This window comes from Corvus moneduloides, chromosome 9 (genome assembly GCF_009650955.1).
Source record: "Corvus moneduloides isolate bCorMon1 chromosome 9, bCorMon1.pri, whole genome shotgun sequence".
NCBI classification, from domain to species: Eukaryota; Metazoa; Chordata; class Aves; order Passeriformes; family Corvidae; genus Corvus; species Corvus moneduloides.
The window spans coordinates 20,702,356-20,728,707 of record NC_045484.1 but is presented as its reverse complement, the minus strand read 5'-3'; the positions used below and the strand labels follow the sequence as shown (position 1 = coordinate 20,728,707).

The 26,352-nt window shown below is 37.9% G+C and overlaps 2 protein-coding genes across 6 annotated transcripts in view; one reads left to right on the top strand and one right to left on the bottom strand.

The window, feature by feature from the left end:
- The window catches only part of USP33 (ubiquitin specific peptidase 33), a 38,944-nt gene extending 28,520 nt beyond the window's left edge, over positions 1-10,424 (bottom strand). For all 3 annotated transcript variants that reach the window (XM_032118487.1, XM_032118488.1, XM_032118489.1), the window contains exons 1-4: positions 10,242-10,424; positions 4,578-4,716; positions 3,504-3,557; positions 1,355-1,417 (exon numbers count right to left, since the gene is read on the bottom strand). In XM_032118487.1, coding sequence (XP_031974378.1) covers positions 1,355-1,417; positions 3,504-3,557; positions 4,578-4,658 — 198 coding nt within the window. In that variant the 5' untranslated portion in view covers positions 4,659-4,716; positions 10,242-10,424. The remainder of the gene's footprint in view (positions 1-1,354; positions 1,418-3,503; positions 3,558-4,577; positions 4,717-10,241) is intronic.
- Positions 10,425-10,629: 205 nt separating this feature from the next.
- Positions 10,630-26,352, top strand: part of MIGA1 (mitoguardin 1) — a 37,405-nt gene continuing 21,682 nt past the window's right edge. The window contains exons 1-7 of one of the 3 annotated variants that reach the window (XM_032118519.1): positions 10,630-10,760; positions 11,497-11,666; positions 13,420-13,597; positions 14,579-14,715; positions 14,971-15,097; positions 15,537-15,673; positions 16,424-16,547. In XM_032118519.1, coding sequence (XP_031974410.1) covers positions 11,544-11,666; positions 13,420-13,597; positions 14,579-14,715; positions 14,971-15,097; positions 15,537-15,673; positions 16,424-16,547 — 826 coding nt within the window. In that variant the 5' untranslated portion in view covers positions 10,630-10,760; positions 11,497-11,543. Of the gene's footprint in view, positions 10,761-10,893; positions 11,087-11,496; positions 11,667-13,419; positions 13,598-14,578; positions 14,716-14,970; positions 15,098-15,536; positions 15,674-16,423; positions 16,548-26,352 lie in introns of those variants that run through there. The other 2 variants (XM_032118517.1, XM_032118518.1) reach the window with 2 other exon arrangements.

Genomic DNA, 26,352 nt, shown 5'->3' with positions numbered 1-26,352 from the left:
AGATGAAGAATATTTTTATTGTTCAAATCTTAAGGTTTTTTTAGCCTCCTCGCTTAATGTAAGATTGGGTACACAACTGCTAGCTTCCTCCAAATATTTTCATAAATCCTCCCTGTATTTCTTCCTTATATGTCAGCATCAGCCAGGTTTATAGACAATGAGGGGATTTGCTAGAAATTAGGAAAATACTACAACTGCTACAGGACGGCCAAGTTCCTTCTCTCTTCACTTAGTAAAACCTTGTACAAGAACAATGTTTTTAATGCAAAGTGGGCTAAAATCTCATCAGGTAGCCCTCCCCCCACTAAAAATAACAGACTTACATAAATAACTCAAACAATTTCAAACATGAGAATATGCTTAATTCTGCAGCTTCAGATCCATACATAATTACAAGACTTCAGAGCAATAGCTTAATAATTTTCTTGGAGTGGATGCAATGAACATGACTGTTTGCAGTACAGGGAGCCTTGCTGGTGTAAACTGGAGTAAGCAGAAGTTGGGTCATGCCAACCTCACTTCTCTCATTTTAATAAGTTTATTGATATTTTTATTAAAGAAGAATCCAGAAAAGTGCTTACTATCCTAAAATTAAAATTAAGTAATAAGAAAATCAAGACAAGGATGTCACAGACACAGAATTAATAGTTTGCCTGCTTTCTCCTACCTGGCGAGTACATAACGTTGCTAAGGCAGCACGCAAAGCAGGAATAAACTACTGTAAGAAGCCAAGAGGTATAAAACTGTAGGCAAGAAATTCAGGGACCATCTGTTCCCCAACTACTCTAGAAACACCTCATCTCTGAGTCTATTGTTAAGGCTTTAGAACTGTGATTTAGCTTTAACAGCTGATAAAAAAACTCTGAAAGTATTTATATAGATTTATATTAATGCACTATCTATTTGTATAAATATATACTCACTCTTCTCAAGGTCCTGCTTCAAAACAAAACCAAAGAATTCAGGAGTGGTGGTAAAATGCAGTCATAAGACCACTCCTTGTAAAACCCTTGTATCAGGCAGCCACAGAAATTTACACTGAAGTAGTGAAGTAATACACATAAGCTGAGGTACTCAATAAGTCCTCTGTGCATCTTGAAAATCAGCAGTAATTTTTCTTCTTTTTATTTTCATTTCCACCATGTTTTTTAGAAGAATTGCATAACTAAGTATGCAGCTGCACATGAACTATAAGCTCACATGCTCCTACTTAGCAAGACCTGCTTCTGTAACATGAAAAACAATTACAGCTAATCAAACCTCCATAGTTAGCTAACATAGGCTATTGACTTTACTGAAATAAAAGTTCTCTACTTCAGTGCTTCAAGAAACTGTTACCAGCAAACACACATACCTGGGAATGGGTGGTACTGTGATCAACATGGGATTCACCACAGCCAACATATGTACATCTGTTCTGTTGGGCAAGATACACAGAAGTATACAGAATTAAAAAGTGGTCTCAAACAGGTTTACAGAATAGGAATATACTGCCAGTCCCTTTAAAATTCACTCAAATTTCAAACCTTCAGGGTCCTACTCAAACCAAGAGACATGCACAGTAAGCAATAAAATAAATATCACCTAAAGCAAAAAAGAATGCTGCAAGATTTAACTCAACTTCTCTCACTGATGGGCAACATTTGGAATACAATTTTTTGGCCATTTTTATATATTTATTTATATTACTGTCAACATATATTTTTTACAATTCCTTATTTGGTGAAGATTGTTACAGAAAACACAAAGTTAATCCAGTGTCTGAGTGGTGAAATACTGAATGGCAACAGCCTCGGACCATGACATGTTTATACAAAAATCCCGGCCTGCCCCTATCTGCAGTGCCTATTCATCAGAGCATTGCTTCACAACTGATTAGTTTCTTCACCTTTACATAAGGGTTTCCAGCACTATATGGCTAAGAACTTGCCACATTCTAGTTATAACATGCAAAATAATTGTCAATTTTAATCATGCTCATTGCAAAATATATTTGGCTGAGTCGAGTGTGGAATCTTGCAGCTGCCAATCTTCAAGCAATTTTTGTTAATTCCTCATTTGCATGAGTCAGGCCAATCACACAGGAGGGTATAGCAGGTTATCTGTATAACTCTCTAAGCATGTTAATTTATACAATCAAATAGTAGCTGAACATGGCCAATTTACAATATTAAATAATCACAGATATTTGTTAGGTTACAGATAGTTTTCATGCTGGGATCTCACCAGGTTTTTCTACTGAAAAAGGTGAAGACAAGATGCCAATTCATCCAAGAGGAGAAACATCACAGCATGACATTAAGTGTCCTACTGCCACTACAAGACTCTCCTATGGAAATGTTGGTATAAAATTTAGTTTTTCAGTAACAGTCTAAGAGCTCTATGTGAGAAATAAAAAATATGTTTTAAGCTTGACAGCATTTTCCCACCTGCCAGGTTGATGCATCCCTGAACACCTCTTCCCTACTCCTAAGAGGTTTTTTTATATGTAATTAAAACTTCAGGCCAGCTAACAAGACATTAAACACTGTTTTTCCCCCTTCATCTCTGCTATTGACAGAAGGACCAAAATAATCTGATCTCTTAATTGTTACCACCACCCACCAAAAAGGACACAAATGAAGGGGATTTTAAAAAATGCTCATACATACACCTAAAAGGTGGCATTAGCCTAGAGATCCTTCTGACAGTACTTAAAGAAAAGTTGCCATGAAATGAAGTCAAGTCTACAGGGCAACATTTCAATCTCTGTAAACAGCTGTAAGTCCAAAGACACAAGACATTTTAAAAACTAAGTTAGCTGTATGCTTTCCAATTGGGATCATAGATCAGTCAGAAGCAACGTATTTGAGTTTTCTGTATTTTTTTTAAATACAGTGAAAATTATGGCTTTTTGTAGAAAGAAAGAAGAGTCAGGTAAAAGCATATTTATGACACAGCTAAACCCAAGGTAAAGACTGGATGAAATCTGCACAAAGGAGAATGTTCATATAAGCTTCTGCAAGTTCCAAAATAAGGGGTTTTTTTCTTTGTTTTGCTTAAGAATAAAAAATTCAGAGTATGCATTATTATGTAAAATGTCTGCATTTACTACTAGATGTTACTACTACAAATGCTAAGAAAGGCTTATAAAAAGTAATTTAGTTAATTCAGGAATAATAAATTATTTTTTAGATCTACAGACCCAGGGAAAAGATTAAAAAAACTTTCAGAACTTAAGAGCTAAAAAGTATCATAACTGACATAAAAACACTAATATGCTACCTTCCCTCTTATAAAAAAGAAAATCTCATTTTAAGCATATTATTCTTAAATGACAAGAAATATGTACCCACTAGATGGTAAATAATTTAAAAAATAAACTGCAGAAGAAGCTTTGTTTTTAAATGGTAAGTTAAACTAATTTCAAAAACTTCATTACAGATGCTTCTTAAAAAAAAAAATACTATCAACTTTAACTTTACTAGAAAATGACTCTACTATGGAACAACAGAACAACTTACCTCTAAGCATGCCCAAAGGTTGGGTCCTCTGACTTTACAGTCCTGACAAGTGCCCTATTGGAGTTCAACACAAAAGCAAGCATTATTTCACTTACTTTCACCAGTATAACACAGCTTCAAGACAAAACCAGAAAAAATACTGTTGAATAACTTCAAGACAAAAATACTGATGAATAACTTTAAGACATGAAAGGATATGTTGATAACCAACCTAGTTTTTTGCTTCCCATAATCTCAAGATCAGCATATTTTTCTACCAAAAGCTCAGATTTCTCTCTGACTTTCCAACTTAAACCAAAAATCGCTTTTCTATGTAAGGCACAATTATGTACCATATCACATAATTATAATAATCTTCATAATTGGTCTTTCCTATAAATTTAACATAGAAATAAAAGTGATAGAACTTTTAATAAATTCACATTCCTTCTTGCAGACACCACCTGCAAAGGTTTACACAAAAAAGATGCAACACTAGAAAAATGCTGTACTCCTCAGTAGCAAATTAACGGTTATAGAAATTTAGCACCATGGACAGAAAAGGTTTCACTTTTCATCACCTCCCAGCTAAAATGAGTTACAAGATCCTCCTTTGTTACATTTATTAACATTAGCTTGAAACCAAGAGATCAGGGAGGGGAGGTTTCTCAAACTGTGGCTTCTCTATCAGAAAGAGAACTGCTACCCAAGTAAACTCAAGCATAAATTTCTTTGTTCCAGTTTCTACTTGAAGTCAGTTGTACTATGCTACATTGACATTCCAAGTAACTAAATGCTACAATGGCAATGAAAATAAAGTTCAGCTTGGGGCTATGCTAACTCTTTTAACTAATGATTCCATTAAAACATCACTTGTGGCAAAGGTTCTCTTTAAGTGCTGAAAAATAGTTTTTCAGCTTCATCAAGTCCATAATTCTTCTCATACTTTATTTAAACCTTACTATTCCAGTAAAGGAGCTTTTACCCATGCTTGACACTTAAATGCATCTTATAACTAATAATACACTAAAATGTGGACCTAAAAAACCTGACCAGTTAACAGTGATAGGAAGAAAGTGAATTGCTACAACTCACATGAGATTTCTGTATTAATTCCTCCTTTGTTATCTCACCAACTGATTCCAAGTGTGGGCAATTGCTGCTGGGTGATGACATTGCTGAAGCTATATTTTCCAAGATCCTGTAGCTGGAATTTCCAACACCAGGGAATCACCTGTCAACAGAAGTAAGAATGAGTAAAACCCAATTCCTTAAAATACACAGCAATATTAGATATCTAACATGCAACATATATATAACTTTTAAAACAATGTGCCTTTTAGACTAAGTTAGTATAAATAACTTTATTAAGATACTCCAATAGCCCAAACTAAACCTGCTGACTTCTAAAATGAAATCCAATGACTTCCAGGTCATAAACTAAAAGAATCCTGAATGTGGCAGAGCTGATTTGGGTAAATTATTTAACTTCCTGGACTCTGTCATGGCACCGAAATGACATTAACATTAGTTTTCAAGCCTACCTAGAACTGACAGTGGCTTTGACTGTATACTCTGGAACAGGATCTTTGCAACACTGCTGAAGTGTGCTGAAGCTGTGAAGGCTAAACTGCAGGAACACAAGACTCATTTATCACAGGATAAAGAAACTTTATCTTGGTTTTATTTATTTACAAAGACGCATTCTAGATTCAGACATATTATATAGCAAAAGAAAACTGCAACTTGTGACTCACACGTAGCACTAAACACTCAGCAAACTTTTATCTTGTTCTCTTTGCCACTCCAAGGTCTCTGGTGCGGACACAGAAACTTATCAGAAATAAAAAATGCTAAATACAATCACATTATTATTCCAATAGCTGCACAGAAAGCAACAGAAAGAAAATAAAAAAATTAACTCTGTAATGTTCTTTTTATAAAAATACTCCAACTGACTCATTCAGACAGGGACCATCCAATAACTTCATTTCAGTTTCGTCATTTAAACAACTATTATTGATGACTCAATCTCTCTAAAGGCCAAGAAAAAATTAACTTTTTTTGTCCAATTATTATCTGTCCAATGTAGTGCTCCTTTATCAATACTTGCAACTAAACTTCAACTCAGTGATGTACTCTCCTTGATCAGTTTGCAGCCTTTGGAACTGTTATCAATACCTCTTTCCACTTTGCCTGTGTGCTTTGGCATCTTTAGGTTTGTTCCTTCCTCTTATAGGACCAATCACTCCTTTGAATATTAAGCACCCTACAGCTTTGACAGAGTGAGGGAAAACAAACCTTGCATAATGGGCATCTCAGACACACTCTCTGGTAAACTCTCAGCTTATTATGTCTGACTTGTTTTTTAATTCCTTTGCCTTGCAATAAGATCCCTTTGAATCAAGAGCCATTTCAGCTCCCTTTGGTCATTTTTCTATATATGTGTGTGTATGTGTATAAATAGTCTGTTTTATTACTATAAACATTGTTACACAAATAATATTATTAAAGTATTACATATTATTTGTTTTGAAATAATGTGATACTTCATGTCACATATTATATGAACATATGTATATACCTGCACATATACACTCAAATACATTTTCTTTACATATAAGCAATTACTTATATACAAATAATGTATTTATTATACATATAATTGTATAAATAGACTCAAAAATGTGTATGTTTCAGTCTTTTTTAATATCATGTTAACAGTTGTTCAACAAAGTATTTCAGAACTTATCTCACAAGACTGAAAATACCACAGTAAATTAATCATTTAGGATTTTTTTTCTAGATGAGATCTAAATTCTCTTCCTGGACCAGTGACATGACATTTAAAATGCATTATTCTAAAACATAAGCTCCAGCTGGAGAAGTACTTCCTCAGTTCAGTGACAGACTGTCTGTAATCTATATACACTGTTACTGAAAGACACTTTAAATAAGGCAACAGTTTTTCAAGCCAAATCTCCTCAACTTCCATCATATTAGCAATTCCTCTTTGAACTGTAAAGTTCCCTTTCAGAACAGAAATGGCAGCACGAATGCATATTACATCTTCCACAGTTTGCAAAGTCTGTTCAAATGTTAAAAAAGGACAAGTGAGTTTCAAATAAAGCCCTGAGAACATTAAATGCAGTGAGATTATTTAATACAAATGCTTTAGAAAGACTGATATAATGGATTAGGTAAAGCTTTAGGCCTAATTTTTTTATGAAAGAAGCTTTCTGAATGCATTATTCCAAGTAATACAAAGCAATGAATGGAGACTTCACCTCATGCTGCCAGATTTGTATTTAATGTATTTAACTTTTCATACACGGAACTGCACAAATCGAAACCTGCAGTCCTGAACAAACCCAAACCCAGGAGTTCTGCTCATGCCAGTTTCTGTTTCTTGGTCTGCACCTCTCTTTTTCTAATAATCATCAGAAAGGCCAAAGCTGTTCAAACTCAGGTCCCTATAGATATGGTCCCTATTCCTTGTCCATATGGAGAGCATCTCTTGTGGAAGTGTACTTAATGTTACAAATTCTTCACATGCCATTATACGAGCAAAGCTGAATGGCCTTTCTTTCATGTTTTGTTAACAAATTTTTTACACACCTCCTTCCATCTTGAAGCACTGTGATAACTCACTGTACTGCCATAACCTTGGTAGCTCAATATACATAGCTGCAGAAACACATTCTGTAATTTTTTATGTTAAAGTCTAAAACTGTAAAATTAATTCAAAACCATGACTCATCCTTCACCTCCCTAAGTCCTAGCAAGCCCAGGGTAGCCCCTCCCTCACTCACTGACCTTCCTCCATGTCACCACTTCCTACTCTGTCTAAAGAGATTGCATTTCTTCCCCTGCAGCTCATTATCACATCTGCTTTTACACCAGCTTCTGCATTGCGCTGATCTCATCCAAAAATTGTTTTTCTGCATTTTCAGTAATTGAAAAAAAACCCAAAACAATCCAACAAGCCTACTTTCGTAGTTTCTCTTGCATTCCATTTTATATTCCTGTTCCAAAGCTGGAGTATATCTCCATTTCATGATCCCAGTGAGATCATAGAATCACAGAATAGCTTGGGTTGAAAGAAACCTTAGAGATCATCTGTATCAAAACCCTCTGCCATGGGCAGGGATGCCACTGACTAGATCAGGTTGCTCAGGGCCCCAACCAGCCTGGCCTCGGACACTTCCAGGGATGGGGCATCCACAACTTCTCTGAACAACCTGTTCCAGTGCCTCACCACCCTCACAGCAAAGAATTTCTTCCTAGTATCTAATCTAACAATCCTGCCCTCTGAGTTCAAAGTCATTCCCCCTTGTCCTATCACTACAGGCCCTTGTGAAAAGTCCTGCTCCAATTCTCTTACAGCCCCTTTAGGCACTGGAGGTTGTATAACGTGTCCCTCTCCTCTCTTCTCCTGGCTGAACAGCCCCAACTCCCTCACCCTGTTTCCACACTAACTGTTCCTGATCACACTCACGCAATAAGCTTCTCATCAAATGCTTCCCAAATATCTGGGAGGAACTTTGCAGTCTACTGCCAGCTCTCTCCATTGCTTTTCTTCAGAGGTTTCAGTTCACCTATCTCAATGCTTCATACTACAGCATCCCATCAAGTGAACCAATTAATGTTCCAAAGCAGGAATTATCAAAATGCTTGTGCTTAGAGCATGCACAGCTATATTCAAAGAAAAAAGTATCTTGAACTCCAGTCTTGGGATTTTTTTTGTGTTCCTGACAAGGCTTTTCATTCACCAAGAAAAAAAATTTGAGCCATCAGAGAAATATGAACCATAATTCAAAGCATCATGACCAGCAACCTAGTTATTATTCAGTAGAATTCCACAGCACCACCGACTTGTGTGGTGCCTACCATGGAAGACCTATTACACCCCCAGAAAAATTCCACCAAAGAGTAAGAGAATTCAACTGATCTCAAAAATTATCTTTGGCTTGTGTAAGGAACCCAGTATTGCCTACAGAAACAAAACAGACTTTAAAATTCTTTCAAAAATTTTTGAATTAATGATTTCATCTGCCTAGTTACAGTAGTTAACACTTCAACAGATACTGAAATAAACAATTATATGTGTTATGTATTCCACTGATGTTCTAAATTTGGAGTCATTTTAACAGATCATTTTACGGAGTTCAGTAAGGGAATGCTGATGGAAGATTTTAAGAATAAAACGATTATTTTGAAGACATCAATTACATGAAGCAGAAATTGTGTCCTCATTACAGGCTTTTATTATTTTGTCGGTACAGCTCTGAATAACAGCATCTCAAACCAGTAATCTCTAAGTTCAGGCTCCTTAGCTGCACTCATAGTTATTTTACCAGTGATGCATTGGAACAATTTCATTTAACATTTATTTTCATTTTACAGCAACAAAGCAAGAGTGACACAGGGTGCAACTTTGTACTTGAACACTTAATTGCTTAGAATACTAAGGAGGTCTGGAAGTTCAGTAATTACTTACCATACTGATATTCTTCACACTTCAGAAAAAACCCACCAGTGTTCGCTCTAAGCTATAAAAGCCCACTGAAGCTATAGCCTTAGGCATATTCAGATTTTTAAGACATGTTTTTTATCACTTTTCTAAAAATGTGTGGATTTTTTATAAACTTTACAGAAATTACTTCAGCACCACTTTGTACATAAAAGATATTTTTACCAAACTTGAAACTAGTCTTCTTAGCATGTGAAATTAAGGTTCATTTTTCTTATTTCTTGACCTAAGTTCTTTCACATTCTGCCAAGAAATAGGTAGTTTTGAATTTTATCTCCCACCCCTCCATATTTTTATCTTTTTTAAAATCTACTAACAATAAACAAGCACATCCCATTTTCTTGAAAAAAATGACACCAATCCTGGCTCTGGTAGAGAATTTACTTTATCTATTTAGTATAAAACCTGGTATTTTCCCACTAAATAACAAAAGTATGCTCAATAACCTGGTCAGAGACACCTGGTCGTTCTCCTCAGGCACCAAGAGCTAACCACTCAAGCAAGACACAAATTGGTAAGTCACTTCCATTACATTTATTTTCTGCCCTTAAGTACTGCTCTCACAGAGAAAGGACATTTTAAAAAATGCTGGCGTTGAAGATATATCCTCTTACAGGGTTAGTTTATATTGGCTTTCAGGGCATATAGGCCACTCTTTCGTTTCTTTCTTCCACCACGCTAAATCCTAACTATGAAACCCATTAGCTGACCTCTATATTTCTAAGAGGATTTTCCTAACTCGGGCTTTGCCTAAGCGCAGGAGAAGCCTACAGTGATTTTCCACTAGGTGATACCCCGGACTTTTCCCCCAGGCTGTTCCACCGCTCATACGCGGTGATCCATGCGCATGGATAACTCGGGCAGCGAACAGGGCCATTTATCGGTAAATTACTGTTTTTAGGGATTGCGCGGTATCCACGGTACCGCTGCCGCACAGCTGCAACTTCAGCAGAGACCTGCGGAGGTCTGTGGCCGCTTCCAGCCGGCGAGAGCGCGGTCCCGCCCCACACGGCCCCGCTGCCCCGGACCGGGCACCGCCGACCTCCGGTCCCCGCCCAGCCCTGCGGGACCGCGGTGCCCTGGCCGCCGGGACGGCTCCCGGGGCGGCCGCCATCGCCGCGCCAACACCCCCTGGGCTGTGAGACCGGCCGGACACACGGCCCGCCGCGCTCCCGCCCTCCGCAACACCGCTCCGCCGCTGCCCAAGCGGGCCGTTCCTCTCTTACCGGAGCAGCCGGGAGGATGCGCCGCGCACGGATCCCGGAGCTCAGCCGGGCCGCGATCAGCTCCGCGTCTCGCCCCGACGGCTCGCCCTTGCCTGCGAGGACAGCGGCGCTGCAGCGGGGCTGCCGTGGCGGAGCTGGGCGCGCCCGGGCCGCAGCTCCGCCGGTGCCGCCCCGCACACGCGCGGACGGGCGGGCGCGGTGCCGCGACGCCGCCGCGGGACGCGCCCCGCACAAAGATGGCTGCGCCGAGCGCCTCAGCCGCTCATATCAGCGCTGCCCCGCACAAAGATGGCGGCGCAGGGGCTCACCCCGCCCCTGCCCGGCCACCCGCGGCGGGAGCTGCCCGGAGCAAAGATGGCGAGCGCGGCCTCCGGACGCCACGGGTCTCTCTCACGTGGCAGCGGCTCCGCCCGACCGACAGCGGCCGCTTGTCCCTGTGCCGGAAGCGGATCCCGCGGGTCTCCGGGCAGCGCCGGGGCGGGAGCGGAGGGAGCTGCCCGCGGCCCCGGTGCTCGGCAGGTAGCTGAGCGCGGCTGTAGCGACCCGGCCTGGGCAGAGCCGCGCCTTGGCCCGGGAGGCTGCGGGGAGGGGGCTGAGGGGCGCGCGGGGCACCCGGGTCTGTCCGCTGCCCGCCCGCGATGCCGGGGCTGCCCGGGCTGGGGAGGGCTCAGCAGGGCCGGGCGGAGGTGATTTCTGCCCCACGGCCTCCGTCGCCTCCCGCCGTGCCGCGGCTGCGGTCCCGGAGTCGCGGTTCGGAGGCTTCGCCCTGTGTTCAGCATCAGGGAGTGAGAGGGGTGCGCCTGGATCGTGGAGATTACGTCAGGCTATAGCGGTTTTTTCTCACGGTGTGTCTGCAAAATAATCGAAGCGCTGAATGAGATAAACTTTTTCTGGCTGCTGTCAAATATTTTAACTCTTTCAGCTGGCAAAAATGTTCTTCCAACGGTCGTGGTTTCAGAGGCAGTGTTGTTGCTGTGCGTGATTTAGAGGATATAGTAAGTGAACGGCCGGCTAATCAAAGCAGACCGAGCCCTCTCTAGTCCTGGTTGTACATCTGCACGTCTGCACACAGCAGTCGGACAAATGGGGCCTAAGCTGAACCAGCAAATTTGCTATCTCCACATTACGGCTTGCCTCTACTCCAAAACATCAATCAAACAAGTCATGTACCTGTGATGAAAGAGATTTGAGCTTGTGGAAGAAAATCGTCCTGGGCTTCTGTTGCATAACTTAGTATGTGTCCTTCATTTGACAGAGTATTCTGGAGACCATCTGTGATTGTTTTCAAGATAGTTTCGCTTAATGAGGTATGGGAGAGAAGGAGCCATGTCAGAAGAAGCTGTTGCTGAGACACGATTTTCTCTGAAGACAGTAGCTTTACGGGTGTTTCATCTTCCCCTTTCTTGGTACTATTCTCTTAACCAGGTAATAAATACATTATCTAAATATTGTTACTTTGTTATACATTTAGAAGTTTATTGCAGTGTTGTGCGTGCTCTTGTGATCTTAGTGTGAATTTAATTTGTACAGAATACCTTGGAGTTTAGTTTGTTTGCCACACTGAACTAAAATAAGCATGTCTTTTTGTCTTTTTCTGCTAATAAATGCTTAGTACATCAGCATACATCTGCTTTACCTGCAGTGTCTATATATGTCCATTTTGTAACAGTGCAATGATTCTCAAAATATCAAAATTCTCAAGTTGCCTTTCTTTTTCTTGTAGAATTTTTTTTAGTATTTAAAAGCTAAGCATAACTGTCATTAAATTTTGAATAATAGTATTGAGTTCTTCTTTTAAAGCCCAGGACTTTAATATGACTGTGTTTTATTTTTATTGAATTGGAAGCTTATCAGCAAAAGCTATGTAAAATTTCACATTTCCCTGTAAATACTTTTCTTTTACTGCATATAAAACCAGGATGAAGTATTCTCAGTCTTAACAGTATATGCTCATTTTCACATTTTTTCTATATTTAAGTACTTTAAACCTCTCAGTGCAAGATCACTGATTTCTTTTTTTATGTTGCAGCATATTCGTATCCTTTTTAAATACCATGTGCAACTCCATTATGTGCAACTATTAACTTTCCTCTTTTTAGAGGTTTTCATGTCACTGTTAATCAATTTATGATCATGTTTGTAGGCACATACAAATTTAAAAAAAATCTCTTTGTGGTTCTTTGAAACGTTCATTTTAACATTTAATTTTGTGATCTTAGAAGTCTTAATCTCAGCTGTTTGGTTGTTAACTCTTTTCTCTGGAATACAGTAGTCTTGTGTAAGTTCGTGTTGGTGTTTCATGCACTGCCTTTTCCTCACGGAATCCAGTGGTAGTTGTAGACTTCAGTCAAGGCATGGTACCAGGAAGGGCAGGGTTCTCAAGTCAAAGGTGCTTGACTTGTTGATTGTAAACTCAGTGCAGAGAGAAGCTTTCAATGCTTCTTCAAATTGCACAGTGCTGATAGTATTAAACAACTGCACAGCAATCAGGAGTGCCAGAGTGCAGTGGTGCTCTGTGTGCTCTCTCTGGTATGAGGAATCATATTACAGAAACACCATATGAGGCCTGAGGACTGTGGATCTGGTTTTCTCCCAGCAGTCAGTTCCTCAAGCAGCGTGAGTTTCCAAAGATTTTTGTGAACTGTGGTTTCCAGTTAAATGGCACTTTCCTTCTTTGTATATCTTGCTACTTTGTATGTTACAAACTTTGTTAAAGGCTTTTGATACAAGTTGCTTGTATATGTGATTCTTATTTACTAATTGAAACACCTGTGAACCTATGACTTCTCTATATCCAAAATAAAATATAAAAAAATTTTAAACCGTTTATTTAGAGAAATGTACTTAAATACATTCTCAAATTGAGAATACATTCTGCTCAAATTGAAACATCACACGAGTGTTGGCATTAGGATCTTCCCCGTTCTTTCACAGTGCAAGAAATAGTGTTGTTGTGAAAGGTGAGTTCCTTCTCAGTATTTTTTTGCTGTTAGAGATTTAATTGAAGCCCTGCATTGTCCTGGCATTAAGAAGAAATTAAAAAACCCAAATCTTTGTTTGAAAGTCATTTGCTTAGATCCCCATAGTCTGTGGATTTGCAGTATACTTTATAGTTCTTGGTGCTGCAGTCTGTCTCTCAGTATATATATTTGCAATTAAGTCACACTTTTATTTCCAGATAAAGCTTTCCCCAGGGTTAAAGAAGCTTTTCACAGTAACAGCAGTGAGTGCAATATCTGTGATTTTTCTGGCCCATCACTTTAAAAGAAGACGTGGAAAGAAAAACAAGAAAGTGCCACCATGGGAACCAACTCATCTCGTATTAGAGTGTACTAAAGCAGCTGCTTCAGAAAAAGGTATGTCATGGAACCCCCAAGTTAGGGGTTTCTTTGTTGTTTTCTTAGAAAGGAAAAAAAAGGGGTATGAGGGGATGGGTGTGCATAACTGTAGTAGTAAAAAAACCTATTTTCCTTTGATCATGGAACATTTTGGGTTGAAAGAGACCTTTAAAATTCGTCCAGTCCAACCCCTGCATTAAGCAGGGATGTCTTCAGCTAGACCAAGTTGATCATAGACCCATCCAACCTGGCCTTGAATGTTTCCAGGGATGGGGCATCCATGACCTCTCTGGGGAATCCATCCCAGTGTTTTGCACCCTCATTGTAAAAACCTTCTTCCTTGTTATCAAATGTAAATCGACCCTCTTTTAGTTTTAAAGCCATTATCCCTTGTCCTATTGCAGCAGGCCCTGCTGAAAAGTCTGTTGCCATCTTTCTCACAGGCCCCCTTCAAGTACTGAAAGGCTGCAGTAAGGTCTCCCTGGAGCCTTCTCCAGGCTGAACAACCCCAACTCTCAGCCTGTCCTCATAGGAGAGGTGCTCCATCCCTCTAATCATCTCCATAGGATGGAACACCTGAGTGGGTTTGAATTGTTAGACTTTAAATTTTGAATTTGTCAAATGAGAAACAAAATTACAGTATCTTATAAAGAAGCTGGGCTTCTTCTCAAAGGTGAAGTTTTAATCACAAACCAGGATTAAACCCCTTTTTATCAATAGTGTTTTAGCAATGGGTTTTGCCATTCTTGTATGTGTATCTCGATACTGAGAAATTCAGATCTGATTTTTTGTAGAATAGGAGAATAATTAAGCTAAAACGCATAGTTATTGTTATAGATAGTGAATTCAAATGTGTCATTTCTGAAGTAAATAAAAGAATAATTGTGGTTTGCTTCTAAACTGGATTTTATTGAAAAGAGTAAATGCAATTCTTGATAGAATTGCAAAAGAAGCAATATTTTGAGTTTGCAAGAGCTTTAAAATAAGTGTATCTCTTAGGTTCTAGTTGTTCCAGTAGTCGACAAAACTTGACTCTTTCTCTGAGCTCTGCCAAGGAAAAAGGATCTCAGTCCTGTATCTATGCAAATGGAGGACTTTTCAGTAAATACTCTGGTTCAGTTCAAAGCCTGACTTCGGTAAGTAAAAATGTTTTAAGGCTCTTGAATATCTATTAACTTGCATTGAATATGCATCTAAAGGCTTCACTGAGCTGAATGAACTTAGCTGAACAGACTGCACAGGCAGCTAGAGATGCTGAGAAGCCACTGTCCTTACCACAGAGTAAAAACAGTTTCTAGGCAGATGGCTTGGATGTAATGTACTCTGGCAGGAATGTGGTTTTAAGGATACTCACTATAGCAACACTTCAAAATCTGTTTATGTTTTTTAAGGTTCAGAGTGCCACCTCTTGTCACAGTTGTGCTTGTGCCAATTCTAATTCCTGGGATAAAGCAGATGAAGATGACATTAAGCTTGTCAATATCCCTGTCACTACACCTGAAAATTTATATTTGATGGGTAAGTCATAATAAGAATATTCAGCATTTACCTACAATGAATGTAAATAATTTCTTGGATTGATGGTAAAGTGACACACAATATTGTTGTGTTCTTTCTCAGTGTCCTGTTGGAAAGAGTCTGAGAACATTTCCATAAAATAATGAAATCATACTTGATCTAAAGTTAGTTTTTCAGAATACTGTTTATTCCATTATTGGTAGTAGTAATCCTTAAAATCAGGCCCCGACACATGGAGAAAATGATCACTTTTCTTTACACAAAAAGAAAGCAAATACGTACTTGGAATATACTGGTATAAGCTGGGAATTGATGTTGTTTCAACTTACATCTCTGTGATAGTTATGCTTGTTTTAGCTACATATTTTCCCGTGTCTCTAAAATGTGAAGGCAGCTGAAGCTGTGTCATGGAAGTGGAGGTGTTCCTGCTCTCCCCTAGGTATGGAGCTGTTTGAAGAAGCACTGAGGCGCTGGGAACAGGCACTAACTTTTCGTAACAGACAAGTTGAAGATGAAGCCATCTGTGGTTCCATTAAGCTGGGAGCAGGAGATGCAATTGCAGAAGAAAGTGTAGAAGTGAGTATATTGAGTCTGTAATCTGATGCTGCCCTGACAATTTGTTCTGTTATTAACTGAATCTTTCCAAATTCAAATTCAGTTACCAAACTTGACAATCGATTCCATTTCCAATTTAGTGGTACTGCGTTTAAAGGAGATCTGAATTCATTCCTTCTGAGTTTTTTTTTGGTTGGAGCAGGGCATGGGGAGGGAATTAGCATTATTTATCTTTTGGCAATTGCTGATACATCAGTGTTTGCTTCTGGACAGTATTATCGAGCTATCAAGCAGACAACTTCCCCACACATAATGCCCTGGATCCTCTTTTTCTTTTATGATTATGTGAGAGGGTATCTGCTTGGCAAAGATAAATGTATTGGGGAAAAACAATCAATTTGTGCATATGCACAAACAATGTGCTTGAACTTTGTTTTCCTCCTTTCTTATGAACAAAATGCTAAAAATATTTTGAAATAAACAGGTATGTGTGACTTTCATTATTTCTAGTGCAGCAAACATCACAGATAATTCTAAAGTACTTTAAAATTTAGATTTTATTTTTATTACACTAAATAAATTATGTGTGTGTTCAGAAAAGTGTATATATTTTGGATGTTGAAGTTTTCATCTGACAGTGTTCCTGTGTGGTTTGTAGGAAACTCATGTGGCATGGTTTGCTCTGTGAAGGCTGAATATCTTTGGATTTTACAAAGGAATCTTACAGGCTGTAACCAAATAGAAAATCTTGTAATGTCTGTCTTCTTGCAGGATATCATTAGTGCTGAATTCATTCATAAGCTTGAATCTCTTCTTCAAAGAGCTTATCGTCTTCAGGAAGAGTTTGAAGCTACCCTTGGGGTCTCTGATCCTGCTGCCCTAGCTAATGATATTGGTGAGTACTGCTATTTTACATCTTTTGTGCTTGTAATGATGGCTCTTGGGGGAGGACTGAAATATCCAGTGAGCAGAATTATATTTATCAGTACATCAACAACAACAAAAAATCACATTCTTTACATTATTATGTTGTTTGATGAAGTGCTTCTATTTTAGATAACACTGGATTGAAAGGAAATGTTTTTCTTTGTAGCTTGTCAGTATTTAAACATTTATACAGCAAGACTATATGACCCTTTTTATAGCAAAGGTGTTTCAGAAATTTTACGCATCTTTTACGCAACTGTGAAACTGTGTATGGTTTGTCATAATTTCTTACTAAAAAGGAAAATGAAACTAGAAAGACATAATCTCAAGCAGATAGCCATTAGCAAAGGTCTTATCTCTAGTGAGTGAAATTTCTCACAGTTATGAGTGACTAAGCTGTTACAATGGCAAATATAATGAGTAGTTGCTGCCTGACATGCTGATTAAGTTCAGATTGATTATTTTTATTTAAAGAATTGGTTTTGGATGTTCTTAGAGACGGATGCAGTTGCAGCCTTTCATAATTCAAGATGAAGCATCTGGTCTCAAATACCTGTCAGAGTTTAAAGGCAGAGCACGTTCTGGGATTAGCCCGTCAGGAGCCGTGTGCCGGGCTCCAGCTTGCCTGGCACGAGGTGGCAGTGCTGTGCTGTCCTCTCTTGGCCCTCCTTACCCTGCATCGACTGAACACAGCCCTGACTAAGGGGGAGTTAGATTTAGGTCAGAGCTGGCTTTCTGACACATCTGCATATGTAATCCTTAAAGCAAAAAAGCATTTGAATGTTTCATTTTGGTATCTGAAAGCATCAGTCAAGTTGCACTGTATATCCGTTATAATTAGAAGTTTGTGATTTCTGTCTTCAGGCCAAATTAATAAAATGGTACTCGAAGGACTTCATGTGAATGCTCAATGTGTTTAGTTATTGTTTTTCTTAGTTATCCTGGGATTATTTATGTTTAATATTTCATTTTTTAGATGTGATAACTAAATTCTTGTTTACCAAGAATGTTCTGAGAATTTCATTCCTTTCAAATGTTCTTTATAGAAATAATTTGTGATCTCTTGAGTAGATGTCTGTTACTTTATTATTTAAATTTTATTTGTGCTGGCCCAGATGAGTGAGGAAAAAAGTGATGAACTTGTTTAGTGAATACTGTTTTCTATGTTCAGGATTTGGGGCTTTTCATCATTATCTTCCTTGAATTTTTGACTTGAACAGCAAGTGTGTTAAAGGATGCTTCACTTTTTCAGAATGTTTTAATAAAAAATCAGAAGGAAATAATTTCCTTTTAAGTGCTTGTGATGCATGGAAGATTTTTGTTCAATATTTGATATATTAACGACAGGAATGGAAGGGTTCAAGAGTCACAAGAATAAGCAGGTCCAAGAAAATCATGAAATCCCAGTGGTCAAAAGAAATAAAGAGACTACAGACTTCTTTGCACTACTAAGAATAAGAATAATACCCTACTGCAAAATACAAACTACAGTTCTGAACAGAAACAGAGATGAAGGGTCCTATGCTGTGTAGGAATGAATATAATTTGTGGCAAAAGAGGCAGCTCAGATGTTTTTCTGGATGCCTTATACCTAAAACTTCTTAAAGAAATTAGATAAAGAAAGATCCTAATCTATCATTTACTATTCAGTAATCTTGGAAAATGAGAATGGGTGTTGTTTGTTTGTTTTTTAAGATTTTGAGGTAAATTGGTAACTTCCTAATCATTTGGAACAATCTCCAGTGTGTCATGCCTGTGAAACAGAGTTGCAGAGTTTGCAGTTCTGTTACTACAGACAAAATAATAAAATTTAACTTGTGCCAGTTGATACAGTTTCATAGTAGGTAGGTTTTCTTGAGCTGTAGTTTTTTGAGAGATCTGCAGTTTGGTGAATTAGTCTAGCATAAATTAGATTATAATATTTAGCTCACTGATGTGAACATTTATTTATATTTTTGCCTGCTGTTAAGGGAAAGATTTACCTTTTAGGGAAGTTATTTGGTCAAATGCTGTAATTTTATTAGCTATAGAGTTGATTATAAAATCATTTGTAGAGCTGGAAATTGATAAAAATTTATAATTTAGGGCATTTAAAGCATTGAATTAATAAAAAGCAAAGATTAGTAATAAAGATCTGAGTTATCTCTCTAAATAGTTTTAATGTAACAAACTCCATTTAATCCAGGTAGGTATGAATTATATATATAAGTGAGAGATTTTAAAAGAAAAATCATGAAGAAACACTCTAGGAAAGTTACACATCATAATCAGTGTAAGTTCGTGGCATGCTGCTGTAGAAAAAACCCATTTGTAACCTTTTGCTATGTGCAAAGGGCAGTACCAGCACAGAGGCAGAGATGCAGTCTTGGGTTTGTGTGGTTTTAGAATACTGTGTCCAGTTCTGTTGTTCATATTTCAGAAGATTGGAGATTCTAGACAGCTCAAAGCAAACCATAAAAATTTTCCATGTTTTGGAAAAACAAGCTAATCTGTGGTTCAAGTTGGGCATGTCAGCTTCTTATTGAAGAAAATACTGAGAGGTGACTGACTTGTTCTGAATAGCTGCTTACACATGGAAAAGGCATGTGGTGCTGGGGGATTAGTAGACCTTGTTGTCAGAGTCATAACTAGATCGAATTTCTAGTTGTTCAAGTGAAACAACTTAAGTTCTGAAGTAAGCTACCCTCAACACACTTCAGAGGCAAGATTATTTTTTTCTAGTGCTGTTTTGAGGGACATTTTCATTCTTTGAGAGGAAGATACAAACCTGGGGTTAAATGGTCAGTGTAGTCTTTCTGGCATTTCCCCTCACTACTGTTTTTCTTCTTCTATGGGCCTTGTAATGAACAAGAACAAGCCTTTGTCCTGAATAAATTTGTATTGCCCCATCCATGGAAGTGCTCAAGACTAGGCTGGACAGGGCTGTGAGCTACTTGATCTAGTGGTGGCCGGGGGTTGGAAGTTGATGATCTTTAAGGTCCCTTCCAACCCAAACCATTCTGTGGTGACACTTGCAGCTGGTTGTTAAAATGCTTATAACCAGCTCTTGTGCTTCAGGGTTTCAACTGTTGACCCACAGCAGTAATCAGAAAATGTTTAGCTTTGTTTTTTTTTTTCTCTGATACATGGGAAGGGTAGATATGGTTTGTGGATTTTTCTTCCGTTTTCTCTACCTGAAGTTCTTGTGATCAGCCACAGCTGAAGTTGAGGCTCTGACAGTTGGGCAGATGCTATCAAATGCTACATAAATGCCTGACAGGCACTTCTTATTCTTATTTATAAGTTGTTTCTATATGGTTTATAAAGAAGTCCCAATTTGTTCAGAAGGAAAATTACAAAGGTAAAAAATTCTATCAATTTCTCAATTTCAGTAAATTCGTCTATCAAACTTCTGGAGCTCCTGAAATCTCTCTCTCCCCTACTTACCTTCTGTTCACAGATGTTGCTCCTTACCAAAACCTTTAAATGTTATTTTTCCCTGATCAGCATTTCCCTCTACCTAATCAAATTAAGATCTTAGTGCTGCCATTGGTCAATCATACCACAGATTTGCTTTTCACTTCGTGATCCCACTTACTATTTAAAGTTGTTTGTGCATAATAAACAATTTGCCAAGCAGCAGCCCTCTGGAGGAGACTGTGGTAATGTGTCACATGGGAGAGTCAGGAATGAGTTACCTGGGGGCCTGTTGGAATACAAGAGCTTATCACTGCAACCACTGTCTTCCCTCATGTGCTGTGTCTGAAGTGCTTCTGTTCTGCCTGCTAGGACAGCTACTTCCAATATTTCTAAATATTCAACTTTCAGCAGTGCAGAAGATAGAGGTATAAATAAATATATTTTCTCCCTGTGGGTAAAATACTATTAAGAGTAATAATAAAAATAATTGCAAATAATAATTGTCAACCTGTAAGCTGTTGTTGAGTTATAAATTATTAATACAACCCTGGAAAAGACTTGCATTTTAAATAGATGAAATAATGGAATGCCATTATGTTCACTGTTGTTGCATTCTCCACTGGACTTTCAGAATTATCATATAAATCAGTAAGCTATAATAGGATTTCTGTAGAAAAAGTACTTCTGGATGAAATTAAAAGAAACATGTAGGGCTAAACTGTGACTGTTTGTATGCTGTGCCTCTCAGTACTGTGAACCAGCATGGGAAGCCTACAAACAGGCATAAGGCTGCACTCCATCAGAAAGGAGGCAATTGGCAGAAAACTATGAAATAAAATATTCATCTTGTTATTTCTGAGTGATGAATGTAAAGGCGTGTAGACCGTTAAAAGCTTCCAGTACTTTCTGTAGTCTGCCCTTGAAGAAAGTTCTTTTTTTTTTCCTGTTTAGATCTTTTTCTAGCAGACTGAAATGTTAGTCGAGTTAACTTGGGAGGAATGCAAAGAGTTGGGAGAGAAACAATAGCTTTACTTACAAGCAGAGTTGCAGGTCAGAGGGGAAAATTCTCAAATTGTAGGGTTCCTTGTCAGTACTAAATTCCTAATACTTCATATTATTATTTTGATTACTGCTGTTAAAAGGAATGCTGGCATTCAAACTGATGGTGACTTGTGTACATTGGTCGTTAAACTTTTGACAGTATTAAAATGCTTTAATGTTAATATGTTTTAATTTTTAAAATATTTCCTTTTAATTGTGTCTCAGTTATACAGTTTAAAACAAATGAAGTGTTTGAGCTACTGCAGTAAGATCTCTCACAAAGGTCTGTGTTGTTGGATGATTTTGTTGAAAGGTTTGTCTGTTTCTTTTTTTAATTTTCTTCTCACACTCAAAGATATGTCTGGCATTTTGGAGAGAATAAGCACAGCCTTTAACCTAGTGGCAAAACTGTTTGGAGAACTGATTTACATATTAGAAACCTTTTCTTCAGCTGATCTTAAAACAAACAAAATCTTTGCATAATCAGTGAAGCGTTGAAACCTCATTTTTATGTAATTTATTAACACAGACTTCTATAAAGTCTTCCTGTCTGTGGATTAATATTTACAGCCTGTATTTATCCTTCCTGCCTCTGATGTGTTATTGGAAAAATTTTAGTTTGAGTGTATTATGTATTATTTGACTATGTACAATAAATGTTTTTAGATATAATTCCTAGTCTCCAATGAGGAGCAGTTTGTAAAACTTCACTTAGGTGAGCTTTAGTAATACATACTATGACATAGTTTAAAAGCATATAACTTTTTATGTTAGCTTGAAAACTTTTGCTTACTTTGTTCCTTCAAGATAAATTTACATTAAATAATTTCCTCATTTCTTAGAGGAGGCCTAAACATTTTTCTAGTGGCTCAAACAGGATTGAAATCGAAACAAAAGAAAACAGCAGCTTTTTCTCTAAGTGTGGAAATGTATTCATCCCAGCAAATGGAGGGAAAAGGAAAGAAAAGAATATTTCTAAGTCTGAGGAAAAGCCCAGAGAAGTTATCCAATCCTATTTAAAAAAAATAATAATACATATTTTGTACATAATTTTTAGCTATTGCGGTTTGTTGAAGTTCGGTAACTGCTAAAAGCATGAGGTCTCTCATATTGCAACTTCCTGCTGCAACTCCTTATTTCTGACTCCCAGCAGATACTCAAAGTGCAGATGTTTGAATTGGATAGTATGTCTTCCCTAATCAGTAATATTTAAATCTGTCCTTTAAAGGCATGTTGTCCAATATTAATAACACTTCCTTTCTAAATTGCTGTCCATAAAATTCCTTATCAGAAACCACCTATGTACAATGCTTGATAGTAGAGTAAGATTGGTAGTTAGAAGTTCAACTTAGCGTAAGCAAAAATATTTCTTCAAAAATCTTGTCTATGAAAAGATTATAATGCTTGGCTTTCTCAGTGATACTTTTAGTTTTGGCAATACTCTACTAAAAATGCAAAGCAGCTTTGCATAGACATGCAGTGAAGTTACTGGTGCTGAAAAATATTGCTATTCACAATCTGTATTGTTTTGTTGCTATTTGCTAACATGGAGTGTATCTGTTATCTTATTTGTATCACTGTTTGTCTTAAAAGCTGAAATCTTTTCAACAGTGGCTCAAGAATATCTATTTTACTGGTCAATGACCCAGCACTGGAGAAGTCAAGGTCACTTACTATGGTCGCTTAGCTTGGAGGTTTTTCCAAAAACACTTCCAGTAAGATCAGAAAGAGTCTGTTTCTGGTTTTTGAGGACTTTTGTTACTGTTTGTCCAACAGCTTTGCCATTAGATCCAACTGTGTGGGCTATTTATAACCTCATTGCTTTCCCTTAAATGGCATCCCTGAGCCCTGTCTTCTTTCTGTCCACACCAAAACTCCTGTCTAAACCCTTGTCTCTCTCACTTCTTGACTCCTAACATGTTTTGTCTTGCCTTGTCCATTTAAAACTTGCTTGTCTGACATGGACTTAACTGTTGTTTATAAAAATCACCTTTGCTCATTTTTCTGACCAGATTATTCCTCTCTCTTAAGAAGTCTCTGTCCCTTGGGAGCTTCTCTTCAAATGAAAGTCCTCCTTTTAGCACTAAAAGCTGCTTATAATGGAGCCACAATCCACCAACTTGGTTTTATTTCCCAGACTTTGTTCAGTTAGCTGTTCCTGTGCATCCCTGCTCAGGCCTCCTAACATGAAATGCATCTCAGCTAATTCTGCTCATTCCTTACAATATGTGAGCAGCTGCAACTGTCTCTTAGTCCATTAAAAAAAAAATAGTACATATGTACTTTCTTTTTGTGTAAAGAAAAAGTGATCATTTTCCCCATGTGTCGGGATTTGAATTAATAGCTGCTTCGCATTTTGAAAAGTTATATATAAGTGGAAAAAGGCCTCCAAATGCAGGAAGTTGTTTTTTTTTTTATTTCTCCTCTCTCATGTTCTTGTGATACATTCTTAACAAGTTATAGTTTGCAGATTCTTTTTCTTACTAAAAGGTGTACATGCACTTAACTTCTATTTGTTTGTATATCTTGTGAGTATAAATGTGCTAGAGGTAGGAAAAATCATACCAGACAGATGGCAATGAGTGAAGGTGGGATAAGTGTTTATTTTTGTGGCTGGAGTACTGGCAGTGTGAGGTTATATAAACTGATGATCAAGAACATATTTTGGCCCATAGGGCCAATTCCTCTTTTAGAACTTCTCTGGAAACAATCTCTTCTTGCATTGCAGTCTACTTTTAAGAGAGGCTTGTCTGAAACATTTTTGGGCAAAATGAAGAAAGGTGAGCCAGAATAGGTTGAGGGAGACACAGACAGCGATAGTTTAGAATTCGAAAAGACTTCCAAGGTAATCAACTCTCTTGGCTTGGTCCGTTAGTCTTGGAAGTGCAGAAACAATGCTTTGAGCTTTCCAATTGCTTTGGAGTGCAGTATCAAAATGGAATATTGACAGAACCATAAAATCAGCAAATACAGATCTCTGCACTGCAGTTTTATTAATTCAGTAGTTAGAACTAAAATAGATACACTTCTGTATCTATTATTTTTGAGGACTTAAAATGAAATTAAAACATTGCTTGTATGTAGACATAACCAAAAGCTAAGAACCTTTCTTAATGGATGTGTCTACTATGTTTAAATCTTGCTGCCCTTTAAGTAGAAGACTCTGACACATCAGGCTGGCATAAATGGTTGTGGTGTATCCACACAGCACAGTCTTCAAGGATTGCTATTAACAGGACTTGCTATTTAGCACTTGCCATGCCCCCTTCTGCACATTTATTTGCCAAGCATATAGTTAGGGGATGTTTTTTTAGTTGTTTACCCTATAGCTGGAAGGCTCAAGTAGCTTGTGTAAGCATTTCATTTCTAACAACCTTTTAGTATCTTACAATTTTCTGTAACTTCTGTTTCAGCTTGAAATGTTTCAAAGTTGAAACTATATGTGGGAGTAAACATATTTTTGTGGGAAGTTATAGCAAAAGTGAACAATAACAATGGAGGGAGTAAAAGATATTATTTATGTGTCATTTTTCTCACATGCATGTATTTGTGCAGTTAATTGCTCAAACTCTTAGAAAAAATAACTGGGATTTTGATGGTTCAAACTAAAGGTATTTTTTAAAATAAATTACTGTCTCTGATTCTCTGTGAGCTATCTGGACTGTGCACATGTCCCACCTTACCTAATAATCCAGTTTGTGGCGAAGCGCTTTGGTGTAACTGATTCAAGACCACATGTCGATCACACCAGGCTTTATTCTCTCTCCTGCTATTTAAAGCTGCCCTTGTTCTACATGGAGAAATGCTGTGAGTATTTAAAGGTGAATGTATGCATATTTCCACATGGCTTGGCACTGATTAGCAGCTGCTCGTAGTTAAAGTTGCCATCTAGTCAATATATTTGTTACCTGTGGTAAGCCAGAGTAAGGTGCAATAAAGCAAGACTTGAATAATAAAGAATGTACATAATTTAGGTGATCTCCGGTGGTCAGGTTACTCTAATCATTACTTGCTTATGATTCAAGTATTAATATGTTGTTACTAATGCATTTAGCAACCTTACAGTGTTATTAACTTGGTTTTTTAGATTTAGTGTGATAATTGGTCTTATTTAGTAAACTAAACATTTGGAAGAACTCTTCATAGAGTACAACTTTATAAGTATTCTTATCTCATTCTTTCCCATTCTCAAGGGTAAGGGGAATGCAAGCAGGCCCCAGTCAGTGGGGCACTTAAGATATTCTTTAAGTCTTATTGCTTAAAGTTAAGCATATATCTTAGTAATTTAGGTTCTTAAACTGTATCTGTGTGCAGCTGGGTTTGCAGAAGCCAGTCACATTCCTGAGTAGTGTCACTGGAGTTTGCAGCATTCTGTAAAATAGTTCTGCCCTGAAACTGAAGGGAAGACTGAGATTATTAGGCTGTTCTTACAGAGTTTTTCTGTGTCAAAAATGCTCCATTCTGAATAGAGAGTCCAAGTGGTAGCCCAAAACACACATGTATGTCTGCATCTTTTGATTTTTATTTCACTGAGGATCACCAGTTGTATAGCTGGTTCTATCTTTGTCTGATAATTCAGGGGAGAGAAGGTATCATTTTTTTCTGATACTGTCTTCATACAGGTAAGTGGAATTATCAACTGCTGGACAGCATATGTTTCTTTTAATGGAAGAACAAATGACTATGTGGGTTCCTTCTGTCAGGCTGTCTTACTTGTTTTGAAATGTCAACATCCCTATAGCATGGTGTACTGGCTAAAGAAAAACCTTCCCAGAAATCTTACTTTGACAAGAACATCTTGGACCATAGCCTTATGCTGTGTCCAGCAAAGTAGATTTTTTGCCAGAATACTAAACTGTTTACTCTTTTGGGTTTTATATAACAAGTCGGGAAACTAATTTGAAAAAAAAATTGAAGAAATACTTAGAAACACAACAAGTTTCAGGAGCTGAGCAACAGTTGCTGGTTATTATATTGTCCCTTTCCATCACTGCATGTGCTAATATCTGCTCTGTGAAGAAATGCATGGTGGGAAAGCCAAGAAGGTGGCAATGAATTGCCTTGGAAAGAAGCAAGGGATACTCTTAGTAATGGACTGGCATAAACATCCTGCTTTTGAGTACCCACTGACTTACAGGTGTAGAAGAACTGAGGCCAAAGGGAGAAATTCACTTTTGAGACTCCTCTCTCAGTCTGGTGAGAAGACTTTTCTACCTAACCTGCTTATGGAGGCCTCTGGCATAGGAAAGGTACTAATTTCTAGATGTGGAAGCTTGAAAGTTAACCTTGTACTTTCATCTTCTGTAAATATGATACTGCATTTTGAATCTGCT